At 36.3% G+C, this 16,948-nt stretch overlaps 2 protein-coding genes across 6 annotated transcripts; one reads left to right on the forward strand and one right to left on the reverse strand.

The window, feature by feature from the left end:
• Positions 1-1,426: 1,426 nt before the first annotated feature.
• Positions 1,427-11,394, reverse strand: LOC105191953 (lateral signaling target protein 2 homolog). 5 transcript variants are annotated; one of them, XM_011155749.3, is made up of 9 exons: positions 11,240-11,394; positions 10,445-10,608; positions 6,545-6,967; positions 6,117-6,473; positions 4,620-5,861; positions 4,159-4,466; positions 2,507-3,259; positions 2,095-2,396; positions 1,427-1,833 (listed from the first exon to the last, which is right to left on the reverse strand). In XM_011155749.3, exons 2-9 carry the CDS (start codon positions 10,478-10,480, stop codon positions 1,553-1,555), a joined length of 3,702 nt encoding a protein of 1,233 aa, XP_011154051.1. In that variant the 5' UTR covers positions 10,481-10,608; positions 11,240-11,394; the 3' UTR covers positions 1,427-1,552. The 5 variants fall into 5 exon arrangements, with proteins under 5 accessions (XP_011154051.1, XP_011154049.1, XP_011154050.1 ...); XM_011155747.3 differs by having other exon boundaries at positions 4,159-5,861; positions 11,271-11,394; XM_011155748.3 differs by having other exon boundaries at positions 4,159-5,861; positions 6,117-6,461.
• A 1,021-nt stretch (positions 11,395-12,415) lies between these two features.
• On the forward strand, positions 12,416-15,251 carry Crz (corazonin). The gene is made up of 3 exons (XM_011155750.2): positions 12,416-12,505; positions 14,648-14,866; positions 15,019-15,251. Exons 2-3 carry the CDS (start codon positions 14,648-14,650, stop codon positions 15,127-15,129), a joined length of 330 nt encoding a protein of 109 aa, XP_011154052.1. The 5' UTR covers positions 12,416-12,505; the 3' UTR covers positions 15,130-15,251.
• Positions 15,252-16,948: the final 1,697 nt, after the last annotated feature.

Raw genomic sequence — 16,948 nt, forward strand, 5'->3', positions numbered from 1 at the left:
CGCTTAATTAAAACACGAAGACAAGATTCTTTTATGAAATGAAATTCTAATGATTTGTAAGAAAGTTTAAGATCTATAGAAATTGCATTTTTTTACATGTTGGACTAAATTTCCTCAAACTATAATCTAATTACGATGTGTAAAAATATGAGCGATTAGCGCCGATATATGTGTATAATTTTTATATTTTTAGTGCACGCAAATGTACGAAGAATGCAAAAGAAGCAATTCATCAGCAATAATTCCTCTTCGATTCTTTTTGTTAGTACATATATATGTCTTTAAAATTTTTCTTTTTACAGACTAGTATGTTGAAAAAATTGAACGGATCGAATGCCATTTTAATTTCTCGATATAATTTTTTGACTATTCAAAAGAAATAGAAAAAAAGGCAATCACCCAAATAATTTGATAATTCGTTTAATTTTACGAATAATCAAATAACGTGAAACAATTTCAATTTATAAAGTCTACGAAGTGGTCTGACTTTCTTTCAATATTGTACGAACATGCCACATAATTATACAGTTTAAATCATTTCGCTAACAGAAACTTAACATGTCAATCCCATTATACAAAAGCAGCAATTTTGTGCGCGAGTACGTACATTAAAAATAGATATAATGAAGAATACTGGGTTGTCCAGAAAGTTGGTACCGATCTTTTAAACAAAATTAAAGATGAGTGAATGTGTTAAAGATATGTGAATGAGTGAAAGAAAAAACGAAAATAAGAAATAAAGAAAGAAAGAAAGAAAGAAACAAAGAAAGGTAGGGCGAAGGGAGATCTTTCTTATATATCTTTCTTCGATCATAAAACAATATCACATAATAATTGCCTAAAAAATACATCACCTTGTCCCTATGCTAAAAAGATACAACTTCTTTATCTCATAAAAATTTAGATAATACTATTTTATTACATTTCATTTGCCGAATTTTACTCATTAAAAGATTAAATACTACAAAAAAAAATACATTATCTAAATATCTGCGGAAGGCAAAAAATTTCTCCAATTTAATCCGAAAAAATCGCAGTATATATCCAAAATAATTATTATGAGGCATTATGTATACATAACGTGTCATTTCATAATGCTTTTATCCTTTTTTATCCTTTGCGCAATTTAAATTGAGTTGTACTACCGAATTTTTCTTTCGCTTTTTTTACTTATAATTCGGGAAATCTTTTGGAAATCGATTATTTAAAAAAATATTTAACGACAGTTATTAAATTCACTTCTAGTCTCAATAAAAAATAAAAGATCACAATATTTTAAAATCTTGCTCTCTCGTCGGCTTTTTTCATCTTCTTAAAGAAAATAAAAGTGCTTTCTAGAAGTGAAAGTGGGAAAGGAAAGAATCTCAATCAATAATTCGGTTTACACATAGGACGAGTGGAAGAAAGAATAAAGCATGGTACTGCATTTCGTGAGAAATGGATATCTATTGAAGGAATAATTCTCCAGACAACCCGATACACGTAGGAAAATTAGTGAAAAGTAATTAAATTGATAAGAGGCCAGAGACAGAAAGAGACTCAGCGGCAACGTTCAGCTGGTGGACGTGACTTGGGAAACAGTGAACGGCGTCACTTGGTATAAGAAACACCTGTTGCACACTCTGACGGGCTTCGTATGTCCATAACGCGGCAATGGAACATTGTTGCTGCTGCAACGGCCGCAAAACACTTTGCCACAGTTTCGGCAGTGATGCCTGCGTCGCACTACCGTAAATCCAGCTTGGCAGGCCATACATCTCGGAGCATCGTTGTCCGGTACCCAGGCGGGTGCCCTCTCCACACATTCCTCTCCTCTTTCGGTGACGGGAGAAACTGTAAAAGATAATAATAATAAAATAATAATAAGGTAATAACAAAAATATATTAAAATTTGAATTATATGTACATTATTATCACTATACCATACACTATCTAAAAATTTCCGTTTTAATAGTTTACTTAGACTTTGACAACTTTACTCGTTAAGTACGAGAATCTTAGATATATTGCTGGCTAATATATATTAAATCATATTTTATCTCGACATATGTTCACACATTTCTCGAAAAGAATTTAATAAATAAATTTACATACTTCGTTCATGCGTTGATATGGTTTCTTCCATATCCTCCTCGTATTCCGGTAAAGACTCTTGTTGCCGATCGTGATTATCTCCCGTCTCCATCGTCGTCTCGCTTAACGTATTGTCCATCGCCGGTTGATTCGTCGTGGCTGGACTCTGATCTTTCGCTTCTGAGTCTTCTATTATCTGACTACTGTTCATAAGAAAAACGCACTTTAAGATATTCCGCAGATCGGACGCGAAATTTGTTTGCAACTGATCCGCCACACCGGCTATGCAAACGAAAAGGCGGTGCACCAAATCTTCCGAGGACCTGGAGAAAACAAAGCACATTCATCATTTATTGTCATCGTCGCTTTTCTACAAATAACTGAAATATTAACTGAATAATACGCTAGCGTGAAACAACAAAATGTGTCTTACCGAAACTTTGCTCTGATCTGATTTCTATTTGCAATCTCGGCGGCCTGCATCGCTAGTGCAATCTCCTCATCGTCCTGGCAATCGCTGTGAAACTCACTGGTTTCCGAACTAGAGTCGCCGTAACAGCTCGAGCAGCTGGAGCTCGAAGCCACGTCGGTCTTATTGTAGTTCAGCGATTGTTCAGAATTTAAAGTTGTCACGCCGTGTGATATTGGGGGCGCGTTGACTAGTCTTGCGGATCGCGTAGATCTCCGTGAATTACTGCCCCGTGCAGAATTAGCAAACTCACGTCGAACATTCCGCGGTGGCGTAGTTGTGCAGGAAGCGGAAGTTTCCGTCACTAGACCGCTCTTGTCCGTTCTCGGACCCAATCCGTCGTTCATAAGATTATTATTAGAACTTGTATTCCCTAACTTTCTCTTCGTATGCGCGCTCACTCTTTCATATTTGTCTTTTTTCTCAACGACGTCCTTTCTCTTCATTTTAACGATCTGCTCGGACTTGGATCTTCTGTGATCTAACAACTTCTTGCTCTGAGGCGACGCGGAGCTCCTATTCACCTGTGTTCCGACGTTACAACAACGTTGCCCGGCTGCATTGCTACGCGGTGCCTCAAAGTGATGAAGTCTAGGACTCATGTGCGGACTGTGACTTCCGAAGTTTGGCATCTGTCTGGTGTTTTGACCAAGATGCAGGCTAGCGCCAAAGCTAGTTAATCGAGATGGATTCAAGCAACGATCTGTCGAATTTGACCTAGAACCAAGCACGAAAAGTATTCAACCTTTTGCCATGGAAAAGTCGACTTGAAATTATTTAAAAAAGCAGCCGTTCAAAAGATTGGAAATATTTTGGAGTCTGAGTTAGATTGAGGTTCATAAAGGGAAAATCGAAGTAATGTTTTGTTACTTTTTGTTTTGTAACCCAAAATCTAATCTAATTCAGATAGAAACACATATTTTCGGAAATATTTAATAGAGATTTCTAAAATCTCAGGTTTAATTAATCATTCTGAGAATCAAATGGAACTGAGAATTATGCAAATTTACTTTGATGAACTATGAAAAATTGTCCTTGCTATATCTCTCAGACTTCACAAGATTGTGTAATAATAAATGTTTTTATATTTGGTCCTTTGTTTTTAAATAACACGAGGCAACCACCTTCGGCGGGCCGTTGCAGGAATATGACACCCGATTGTCGATTATTTTCGGTTTCGAGGATTGGCAGCGTTGCGAAAATCCGACAAGTCTCTCACGAACAATTTAAAACAAACGATTTGCGACAAGAGATTCTCTATTTTCTAAGTCCCGTACTCAATGCTGCGTTATTGTAGGACTTGATATATCCCTAATAAATTAGATACATCTTTCACCCTCAATCATAATAATATTGAAGACAATTCGAACCTTTGTGGTGATATGTCATGATATTATCAGAGTTCGAAATTTCATATAATCAGAGTTCGAAATTCGAATATTTGATTGCTTCAAATGATATCTGAATATTCGGATAATATCCGCAAATTTGAGTACCAAATAGAATACCTGTGTATTAGGATATAGGAAACTTTCTGTTTCAAACTATCAGCATTATTTCATATAATACGATTGCTCAATGAAGGATTCTACAACGGGACTTTAAACGACTACTACCTAGAACTTTCAGTACTCGTAGCTGACCGCACGATCTGCACATTTTGCCTCTTTTCTCCTTGATGTCGGCTGTGATGAATTCTCTGTGCGTTTCGATCCAGCTTGTGCTGGTGGTGTCGCCGTCGCTGTCTCTCGTCTCTCGTTTTCTTCTTATCCTGCGCGTACTTCTCAATTGTATTGCCTATCTTGTCTATATTCTGCGAAGTAGACGGGCAGTTTTCGCACTTGAGGTCGCCCCAGAATTCTTTTCTCGAGCTCGATGCGTCGATGTTCAAATTGAGATTTTCCCAGTTCTCAGAGTAATTGATCTGAAAGGTAGACTGATTGGAGTCACAAAGCGTCACGTGGCCATTACCGTATGCCACGCCTATAAACTCTTCATTAGTGCCGTCGAAATTCGACGATATTCGTGGAATGTTCTTGTCGGGCGTCTCTCCGGCATTTGCATGCAAATTGGATACCTCGATCGAATGATCTAATGGCACGTTCGAGCTTTTGTTGTTGCCTCTCGTGCCGCAGACACATTTCTCTGAAACAGCAGTGGAGTTTCTCCGCTTAGTGGGCGAGTTCAGGTTCGAACACGAGTAGCTGGTGTTCTCCTGCGTGTCCTCCTCCTCGTCAGACACGCGTCCCCCTTCTTCATCTTGTTGAATCTCGTTGGCGAAAGTCTTCTTCTCTTCTGGACTTTTGTCGTACAGACTCGTGTTTTCAGACGAGATTACCGTACATATCCCGGAGTCCGTTTGCTCCGAGATCTCGTTCTGGCACTCGCCAGCGACGTCCAACAGAAAGTTCGAGAGAGTCTTATTCGCTTCCGAGATGAGTTTCTTGGAATCCAGATCGGGCAGAGAATTCTGCATGTGCGCAGTTGCGCTGTCATTCATGATGGATGTGTTATCGCGGGATACCTGATTAAGCAGATACTGAGTAGTTTGAGGAATTTCAATGTTGTTGGTGTCCTCGAACATCTGAGTCACGTTAGAAGTAATGAAGTTTTCCTCATTTTCTCGTACGTTGCTTATCGTATCTTGGATGATGTTTGGAACGTTATTTTCAGCTACGTCCAATCTTGTCACTATGTTACTATCATCTGCCGTTGAATCAAAACTCCTGTCACTGTTGTTGTTTTCGTATGTTACATCGCAATCGGAATCGCGATTACAGGGAAATTGTCTGTCGTTGCGCAAACAAATGGTCGGGAGTTTCTCGCGCCTATATGGTCCCTCCTCATCAACATTTTCTTCGTCACTTTGCGTCTTTTCGCTGCTATTACAGGTTATGTTATTATCACATCTGTCTAAGGATACATTTAAGTCTTCGTGCCTACTTTCTGTATCTGTGTTTTTTTCTTCTTTAGAATCCTCTTCTTCTTGTTCGCGATCCTCCATCGTCACTGGTTGATCGGTTATTTTACCGCTTCCTTCGCCTAACGACTGAACTGCGTCGCTCGCTATCTCATCCATATTGTTGCCTGCGTTTCTCGTTACGGTGTAAAAATCCACGATAAATTCTTTACAGTTCGGATAACCAGTATAAAAATTATGAACAAACTCCTCCAAATCAGGTATATCCTGACACGCCGATTTGCTTGACTGCGTAATCGAGCTTGATGGCTCCTCATTCGAGCACAATAACTTCTCCAACATGTACAATTCGCGATTGTTTAATGTCCACAGTAGTTCTCTTATCTTAAGGAGAAGGGTCTGAAAAGAAATCATTTGATACATTTATTATATATAGTATGTCGAAATTCGCGGTTAAAAATATTGCAACGGAAAATGTCGTTAGAAATCAAGTAGTAAAAAAGGCTCACATGATTTTAGGATTTCTGATATAATGAATTAAATTTTTAATAATTTACAAAATTTAATATATATAAGTTATTGTAGAAGATTATATGTGAAGAAGTATAAAGAAATGCATTGTGTATGTGTGTGCTATAGGATTTTTTCTCTTACCCTAAACGGCCTAAACATCTCGCTTATAGTATCAGGTGAATTGAGGCACAACGGTCCTCCAGGCGGTGCTAAAAGTCCGGAGACAATGGCCAGACGAGGAATGGTGAACATCAAAGCTGGCTCATAATTATCCACGTCCGCTTGGTCCAACAATCCACGCTCGAGCGCTCTTTGTAAAGTTTCCGAGAACAGTACACATACGAGCTCCTGCTGTTCATATTCCTTCGTTGATTTTACTGGTACCATAGCGCCGACATAGCATAGTTCAAAATCGGCGAAGAGTCGATCAAAGATCTTCAAAGATTCCACAAGCTTCTCCAGAGATGGTTCAAGCGGGTTTTGCGTCTGAAAAAGATACTGTTAATACACACAATTATTTACAAAGCTGTGAAATTTATAGCTTTTGTTGATATATCACATTCCCATACCTTCAAGTTCATGTGGCCTTTGAGCGCATGTTCTCTTAACAGATTCCTGACAATTTCCAGCGACTTGGTGAGAGCTTTTGCTAGCGGTCTCATAGCTAAGCTTTCAGCCTCTCTGTTCATAATTGATGAACCAGCAGCTAGACACTCCGCACCGAACCACAACTGTCCGGCCAGATTTTCCTGCATGACATCATCAGGAAACTTCACTCTGAAATCTCGGTTGGCTCTACTTTCTGGGATCAGATCGTCCATTATTTGATTACAGATTGTCAACACCTTGTCCTGACAGTGTCGCAACTGATTCACCAATGACGTGCATCTCTCTGGCTCCTGACGACCATCAAAGGAGTCCAACTCGCAGGCAACCGCGTTCAATGATTCATCGGCATAAAAGAATTGAGCCAGTAGACTTGTGTCATCCCTCTGTAACGAAAATTAAATATCCATTTATCCGAATGCGACTGATAAAATATTTTACATGTAGATCAAATATAAAGATCAAGATATGTATGAGTGTCAAAAATATTATTTTTTTCCTGACAATATAAATCTTCAAGAAATATTTTGGGGGTGTTCTGGAGATGTCCTTAGGATGTACGACGTCCTCTGTTTTTCGGACATCCCTTGGAGATTTATGCTGTCTGGGTTATTTCTTCGTCATAAAAATTAATTAATATTGTCTTAAAGTACAGTATTAAAGTAGTTAACTAAACTATTCAGGATAGAATATTGCGCGCGATTTTCTCAATCTTTAAAAAGGGTAAGTCTGTACACACGATATTTATAAACGAACGATAAAGCACTCGTATGTCTGAACAATGACACTGATAGCATCTACGTCATAATGAAAGGGGGCGATCACGTCACAATTAAAGGGTAGTGGTGATCAAATCTATCATATTCTTCCTCCCGAATGGGTCTGTTACTGTCAATACAGCCTTGAATGTAACGGTAAAAGGTGGAGTCTTTTTAATCGTTTGTGAAAGATCTAACTTTTTTCACCGGCTTGACGATCGCTTTATTCAAAGCGTGTTTTATAATATATATCATGCAACACATATATCACGATGTAAAATCAGTTCTTATCGATATTATAATTAAGACTATTTTCGTAAAGCATAATTTGTCAAGAAAGTATATCGTTTATTAAAATCACATATTGTTGAAGCGGTAATTATCGAATAGTTATATACTGATGAAAATATGAATATTATTAAATATTGATGAATTGTTAAATTAATTTCAACATAATTTATCTTGCCTTCTCTTTATTGATGAATTAAAAAAATTGCAACTATATATATATATATATACAGTATAATATTTTAAGAATTATTTTATATCGCAATTCCAAAAAAAGAAAAACAAGAATTTATTTAAGAAAGAAAAGTTGAACTAATCATGAGATCGCACGACATATTATTCACGGATCATCGATTGTGCAAAGTTCAAACATGGATATATTCTTATCTTATCGATGAAAAAGTACATTTTTTATCTTACAGAAAATGTTTATAATAAAAAAAATACTCATGCGTGTGTGATAATTTTTATATAAAATTAATGATGATATATATTTTAATATTATAAATCGTGCTTTATGCAAAAAAAGACTTTAAATATTGTTTCAGGTAGAAGTGATTCAACTCTTCAATATCCGATGCTACTAATATTTGAATATATCTTATTCAAGTGTCGGACTTTGAGATTGAAGTCATATTTCACACCAGTGATATCGGTACTCATAATAATAGATAAAAAATGTGTACACGGATTTTCTATTAATTACATATATATAACATGCTTTTCTAGTAATTCTAATTTTTTGCTTTCTATCAGGTTTTGACATTTCTTATCTCACTCTGTACCGTGTACACGCAATTGTGTAGTCTCTCACAACCGCAATGCATCGTGTGAAATTTTCACCAAACAAGTGGCAACAGCGCGTGAAGAGTTCACAGAGAGTGATGACGCAGGAGGAAGGAGGAAAGGAGGGAGAAAAAGAACAAGTGCACACGTTCGATTAGCACAGTGACGTGCGAGCAAAAAAAGAAGAAAATGGGATTTTTATAATTTATTTGCGACTTTGTTATGTTATTACAAAGGTATAAACATTTATATTTGGATTCAAGCTCAAACTGAAGAATTTGCTTTCAAACCGCCTTACATGCATATATTTAAAAAAATAGCAATATTATATACATGTGCTTGCGAGATTATAAGGAACTTTTTACAGCTCTGTACAATGTGTAATTTTTACGTAATTAAAAATAAATATTGTTGACGGCTTCAAAGTAAACTCCACAATTGGTATTTTATCCATCTTAGATTGAGTTCTCTCACCACATTAAGCGATTAGGGATCACCAGATTCATGAAAATCATAATCCTGATTAGAATATGAATGTATTATATATGTATTATTAGCAAGAAATTCTCCTTGGAAGTTATTGTTATCAGAGGTATTTTGCATTAAATATTAAATATACAGTTGGAATTTGCAGAGTGATATTCTCATGTTGTAATAAAGTTTTCTAAAGTTTTTGAATTAATTGATCAACCATCACCAACACCATCACCATCATTACTAATGCAGATGATCATGTAAGCTTTCTTTTTAGTAAATGTACGAGGTAAATATAGAGATTTTGTTTTTTCATACAAAACTTGAGATTTATGTCCAAAAATTAAAACCATTCATCATTACTCAATTTAATCTTACACTATTTTTCATAAGCAAGTTTCTTCGTGTTAAAAATTTAGTATCCTGAGGACAACAAAAACATCGGTAATTTTTATATTTGATCGTATTTGATAATATATAAGGAAAAAGTTTCGTAAATATATTCAGTGAACAAAATATTAGTAGTCTGCCGGCAGATTCAAGTAGAATCTGACAGGAGAATATTCGACATTTGTGTTCACATCTGATTCGTGTTTTGTCGACAGGCTCTATTAACAGAATCTGATAACAGATTGTCAGCAAAAAGCAAGCAGAATGTGCAGTATGTTCCACTCAAATACATTGGAACAATAGACCCTGATCAGTTTTTGCAGTTAGTCTGTTATCGTATTTTGTCATTAGATTCTATTATATTTCTGCTAACAAGCTACTGACAGGATTTATAGCAGATACTTTACTAAGTCAGCTTCTGCAGATTTGGTTATCTGCGTAACATTTTGATCTTTTTCTTCCTATCGTCTTTGTAATTTTACATATTCATATATTACATATTTATTACGTTACTTTGCATTACATACTCATAAAGTCCTAAAAGTTAGTATTAGGATTGAAAGGTATACAGAAAAATTATATATAGATCAGATAAAATTAGCAAAACAAAGGAACGGAGATGAGAAGAAATGGGGCTAAAAAGAACGGTAATGAAACAGATAAGGAAAAACAACGAGAGTGAACAAAGACAACAGAGCACCGAGAATAGGGGGAGTGTGAGCAACAGCGAAAAGAACAAAAAGCTCTTTGAGGAATATAAAACATACTCTAGTTTCGGTAAAGTATAAAAGAGAAAAGCGATAACTTTTGCTTTGTTGCTTCTTGGAACTTATAGTGGTATATAATTTCGAGTTCACTTATATTTTTAGCACTTTATACAAAGAATTAGAGGGAGGAAAAAGGGATGAGAGGGTCATAGAATGTACAGGGGCACAAGAATGCAAGAGCATTAAAAATAGTTATCTCTTTTTTCAACCATAATTAATGCAGTATTCTGATGCTGGATCTATAACCTGTATTTATTATAAATGAATATATGACGTGGGAAAAGATAATGTTTATAATGGAAAAACCTAAATATCTTTAAACTCGTGCTTGAGATTGAGTCGGAGAAGGAGGGCGTAAGCTAAACGGGAGACACACAGCAAAGCGTGAAGTATTATTCACCTTAGGTCTGTAAAACCATTTTCTGATGGACTCCATATCGTGAGACGGCAGCTGACGTCATCGATGGCGACGAAGCGTGTATGCTGCACTGACGAAATCGTCGTCACTGTGCCCGCCGCGATCGAACCACTACTCGCGGTGGCCACGATGACATGTCCTTTATTCTAAGGATTTATCAAATGACAACTAATTTAGTGTCGACAAGCAATGATGAAAACAACAAAAACGACAGCGGCGACGATGATGATTGCAATAACGATGTGACGATAAAGAGAACGACAAGGACGACGACGACGACTACGATGACGACGATGACAATCACAACGACAATGAAGACAATGATGATGATAATGATGGTAATGATGACGATGACAACTACGACAACAGTAACGACGACGTCGACGACGATGATGACAACGACGACGACGACGACGACGACGACGACGACGACGACGACGACGACGACGACGACGACGACGACGACGACGACGACGACGACGACGACGACGACGACGACGACGACGACGACGACGACGACGACGACGACGACGACGGCGGCGACGACGACGACGACGACGACGACGACGGCGGCGACGACGACGACGACGACGACGACGACGACGACGGCGGCGACGGCGACGACGACGACGGCGGCGGCGACGACGACGGCGACGACGACGACGACGACGACGACGGCGGCGACAGCGACGACGACGACGGCGACGACGACGACAACGACAACGACAACGACAACGACGACGACGACGAGGACAATACGACGTAAGTTGTGCTTACGTGCACCGCGATGGTCAAAAACGTTACGAACATCGACAACAATCTGCGATCTGTCTGCCTACGTTGCGTTACTCATTTCACTCGCGGAAACGCATGTTGACCGAATCACGCGTTCGTAAAAGTGAGCTGACAAGAGCCCAAGTCAATCTGGAAACGTAGTCATTCAATGCGCATGTGCGTACATTACAGTAATAGAACGCGACAAACTTGTTCTATTTAGATACAGCTTGTTAAACTTTCTATACGTTAAAATAAAACAGCAAATTTATATATAGTCGTTTATATTATTCTGCATTGATATGCGCACTATGGATTATTATAAACATGTAATTACATTTCTCAATGTTGTGTAACGTGATTTTTTAATAAAATATATTTATAATTTCACAATTAGATATTTTATCTATGCTAAGGTGTTTACATTATACTATGTTTTTGTGATTATGATATTTCGGGCTGGAGTACATTCAGAATATTTTATATATCACACATTAAATATATTTTTCAATAAAACCCATCAGTTATCTTAACCATATAAGTTAAGATAACTGATGAGCAAAGAACTAAAAAGGAAATTTCTAAGATCTCTATTTTCAACTGCACTTTCTGCACTTTCTTGCAAACTTTCATTTTCCTACTCCTTTTCTCAAGTTTTCTTGGACATATACACATTCCATTTTAACCTCAAGAAGTGTAACATAGTGCAGTAGGACAATTTCTAGGGAATATAGGAATACAATGTTTTCTTCCCATTTAAGAATATCTGATATCTTTACATTATTCAAAGAGAAACATGCGCGTTTAAAATCATACAAAAAATAATATTGCTTATATCTATAGAAATAAACTAAAGAAAAAATCAAAGGCATAATTCAATTCAATGTAAATTTAGGATCACGCAAATTCATGAAATAAGTCTTTATTGTTGCGCGCCTGTAATTGCCTAATAATTCAAAATAATTAACTTGGCCTAATAAGCCATGTAGCATAGATGCTCGCTTGTCCAACAAACTTGTATATAGAACCAATTTTCGCACAATATCAACTAATATTAATTGCTGGTAATAACCGGTTTTATCATCAACGCCGACGACTAAGAACATGGTCATGTCTCCTTCCCACATATACATTACTACAGAATAGTACCTCTTGAAGGATTATATAAAGCATCCCGTCGAATGACGAACCGTGGCATTTCATCGGTAGGACATTCTACAGAAACATACCGCTATCCAAGTAGCGTGAACGTAAACCCGGTGTGTTAAGGTGCGTACACATCATACTGTGCTTAAAGTTATACTTTCCTAACTCAATATAAAACACCAAAATTTGTGTGTACATGTGAATTATTAATCTTTTATTTAAAAAGGATAGAAAAATTTATCTTATTTAAACTTTTAATATTTTAATTGTATTATAAATGTATATTATGTATATAATACATTTGTATATAATATTACTTTTGATCTAATCTATTTTCTACTTCAAAAAACTAGAATGTCTTTTTTCTGCGGAAGATTTCAAGTCGATATTCTAATTTATCTACTACAGTTTATCGACTGTTAAAATTACGTGTCGCGTTAGAAATCTCTTCCTTACCGAATATTGATATAACAGTGCGGAATAGAGAAACTGCTAGAATACTAGGATAAGAGATGAAAATACGAACATCCAAAAGTGCACTATGTGTTAAAGATGGTGCGGTATTTGAGATCCTATTTTAAAGTTTAAGAACAATAAATATAGAGTCAAACTAATGAGAAGAAATTTGTTCAGAAAAGGTATACCTTTAGTAATTTATACAGTCCGATATAGAATATTTAAAATGTTTCTTGGAAAATTAAAATTTAAAATAATTTAGAAAAAAGAAAATATTATTACTCATTATTATTATGTACATTATGTGCATAAAAAAAGCAGCATTTGTATGTCTATTTGTAATAATTTTATATTAGAGACGAAAAATATTACTACACAAAGAATCATGTATATCAGATAGTAAAATATGTCCTAATATATATCTTAAAATCATTCTGGATATGTTTAGGATATTCTAAGTCTAGCGATGTTTCATTATACAAAAATATCTCATAAAATAATAGAATGTGCAAACACTTCTTATATTCGTTGGAGTTTCATTTTCTAATTGAAAAGTCAGTTTTATTTTGCAAACAAAATCATTTGATGAAAGAATTCAGCCAATCGCCACTATTACAAATTACAAATCCTTATGCCGTGGAAAATAATCATATGCACTAATCGAAATATCAATACAGACATCAATAATATATGATAGGCATAGACATAGATATGGACTTACGGGAAATGTAAAAACGGAACAATCCGGTTATAAAGCTAATGGATTACAAAACACGTAACAAATTGGTCGTCAACAATTGGTGATCAACAAAGTGTAAAATGGAAAATTCACGACCGTACATACATTCGACCGTAATATACATCGCGAGATAAATTGTTTCCCTGACATTTTTTAATCCCGTTTCACCAAACGGTATATGTATGTGTACATGCGCGCGTACACGTTTAAACGTACATTTTATACAGATAACAAAAGCTGAAAGATACATCGCGAACGCTTCAAAAGATTTAATTAATTAATTTTTAATATAATACTAATTTCATAAATACAATGATACGCTTCGCATGAATCAACGTATCTATTCAACATAAATTGCACTGCATATAATACAACGATACCTGTGCTTCCTTTTGTCTTAACTTAAATCCGAACGTTATCTTCCTCATTTCGCTACAAATTAAATAGCGATTGATATTATTGGCACACTCGGTGCACCGCGTGTTTGTTGGAGTTCCAGCGGCAACTCGAAGGCGAAGAGACGCTTCATCTCTATGCAACGGAGATGCCGGTCACGTCGCTTATCTGTTCGGACACTTAGTAGCACTTACCCTTATCTTAATGACCCGGAGGACGCTCGTAGCGTTAATGGTCCTCTTAAAATTAGCGCGCAGAACAGGCATGCCGAGAGCATACGCTGAAAATTGTCGAAAAATGTCATTCACTTTGTACAAATAATAGACGTGTTAACTGTATTCTTTCTTCACTTTTCAATAACTATCAAAATGTGGATACCCGAACGGATTAAAGGCTTGTGCAACTTGAATATGAATATAATAATTAGAAATATGAATATAATAATTAGAAAACGGGTTTTATATGCTTACAAGTTTATTATGAATTTTCTAAATATAATTTTTGTAACGCACTATTATTTTTTAAAACTATATATTTATAAAATATATATAATATTTATACACCATTACATTGTGAAATATTTTTGGCAAATTGATCACAAACAGTATATAATAGTACTATAAATGTAGCTCAGAATAACTTTACTTTCTCTATAAAATATTTATTTTTTGTAGATGACCAGTTGCAAATGTATCTTCGTCTTTTTGATCTTATCGTTGGTTATGAGTGCCGTTTTTGGCCAAACATTTCAATATAGCCGCGGATGGACCAACGGAAAAAGATCGGAGTTTCCAAACTCCGCGGAGATATCGAATTCAATCTCAGACGAGGGTTTCACCAGCAATGAGCTTAAAAGACTGAAGATGTTGGTACACGGAAATGTCGATGAACAAGTAAACTCTTTTACATATAAACACATACACGCACATCTATAATAATTGTCTCGTCTTATGTCTAATCTTGGTGATGATAGTCCTGCTTACTGCAGGAAGATGCAACAGATTTGAATGAGATGCCACTAAATATGTCAATATCTTCTTTCCAGCCGCTGCTGATCAATTGTGATTTTATGGATAGACTGAGAAAACTGGCTCATACGGGTAATTACGCTCCTCAGCTACGCCATGAAAAAGGACAAAATGATAATAATTACTGAAATAAATATTCGTCGTGATAATCGTCGCAAACTAATTCGTTCTATTGATGTAAACTACTTGGATAATGGATTTTGTTGTTTAGTTTCAGTCACACTAAAATAAATTATTATTGCCCCATGAATCTCTATTTTTCTATTTATACCCATAAATATGCCATGTAAACTATATCATATTATATCATTTCTTTTCCAAAAATGCTTAAATCGCAATTAGGCAATTTTACTATGTAGTATATGAAAACGGTTATATTAGTTTATTTGGAATTTTATGATTCAACCACTTAAATAATTTAAATTTTTTTTGCTTGAAAGTACATCTGAATATTTATTGACGTTATATATTATAAAAAAAAATACAAATAAAATCTGCTATTCTGCCAGAAATCTGCCAAAAATCAAGCATTAGCTTCATTTAAAATCGTTCAAATAAAATCTCCAACGTATTCCTGTTTCATACTATGTACACGCACAGTCTGATCGCACAATTCGTTCATCTATTTTTTGAACCTTAGTATCGACAGAATATTTTCGCAATTACTGACTGACTCACGATATAAGGACCCCCAACGACGAATATTACGCATCGTTTTATACATAGAAAATCGATCGAGGTCACGAGTCATGAGCAAGTCGCAAGCAGATACCAGTCGAAGAACGATTTAATGCTCAGCAAATGGAGGTCTTGGGAAATTGACGCCGCAGATACGATGAAACAACGTGAGATTGTGCAGAATGAAGCAAGTACAGGCAAGGGAAGGGCGATGGTAGGAGACAGACATAGACGAACATTATGATAATAGAAGAGGGAAAGGAAGGAATAGAACCCATGTCGTGATCAACTTGTTTTGTCTTTAAACGCCTCGTGAAAAAACAGCTGGACACGATTTACGTTTTGATTACAGCTCCGCGGAGCGTAGGTCAAAAGTCGTAGGAACGAAATGACTATCGATACCGATGGGAGCGATAGGACCAAGTGGAGAGATTATAGGTAACGACTAATAATGCAGTCTCGATCTCCGTCGGTATACATATAAGAACGAGCCACTCTTCTAAAGGCTGCTTGAAACACTCGATCACCATACCAGCTCTTCTCCTTCCTTTTGCCGCCCACCGCGCTATATTCGATTCCCGTTAATCCTTTCGTTTATGCGGATGTACCTTCTCACACGCACACATATTTGCGTACTCGTCCTTGTGCTCGTATACTTTATATACATCTATATATACATACATATTATATGTAAGAATTAATCCTAATTTCTCTTTTTCTCTCTTTCTCTCTCTCTCTCTCTCTCTCTCTCTCTCTCTCTCTCTCTCTCTCTCTCTCATATCCCTTTTTAAAATCCACAAACTAGGTCCTTTTCTGCTCAAATTTACGAAATATTGCAAAGTCAATATCAAATAAAAATGTACGGATACGAGTACAGTTAAAAATATAGCAAGAAAGGAAGAAAAGAAAAGAATGGAAAAAATAAAATACTATTCGAAAAAGAATAAGAGAGTGTGGGAGAGAAGGAAAAGATAGGAAGAAAAGAAGGGAGAGAGGATGACTGAGTGGAAAGAGGGAAAGAAAGAGAAGAGACGGGTGGGAGAATAAAGGAGAGAGAAAGAAGGAGAAAAAGGGAAGGCACTCGTACACGTTCAAATTGCCCAGCCATTAACGATACTATGTTATTACGCTTATCCTTTTTTGCTATCCACGGCCTCCATTCGCGCGCACGTTCACAAGCACTTGGCGTATAAGCGTCGGCCATCTTGGAATATGGAATTGAGAAAGGAAAAGGGCGAGAGAGAAAGAGGGGGAAGGGAGGGAGAGACG

This window comes from Harpegnathos saltator, unplaced genomic scaffold (assembly GCF_003227715.2).
Source record: "Harpegnathos saltator strain DR-91 unplaced genomic scaffold, Hsal_v8.6 scaffold192, whole genome shotgun sequence".
NCBI lineage: Eukaryota > Metazoa > Arthropoda > Insecta > Hymenoptera > Formicidae > Harpegnathos > Harpegnathos saltator.

Excerpts from the sequence above, each read along its gene's own strand:
- LOC105191953 (XM_011155747.3), bottom strand. The coding sequence starts at position 10,480 with ATGGAGTCCATCAGAAAATGGTTTTACAGACCTAAG. Across the intron at positions 6,474-6,544 it reads AAGGCCACATGAACTTGAAG|TATCTTTTTCAGACGCAAAA; the intron begins GTATGGGAATGT and ends GTGTATTAACAG. Across the intron at positions 2,397-2,506 it reads CAGATCAGAGCAAAGTTTCG|GTCCTCGGAAGATTTGGTGC; the intron begins GTAAGACACATT and ends TGTTTTCTCCAG.
- Crz (XM_011155750.2), top strand. The coding sequence starts at position 14,648 with ATGACCAGTTGCAAATGTATCTTCGTCTTTTTGATCTTATCGTTGGTT. Across the intron at positions 14,867-15,018 it reads ACGGAAATGTCGATGAACAA|CCGCTGCTGATCAATTGTGA; the intron begins GTAAACTCTTTT and ends TCTTCTTTCCAG.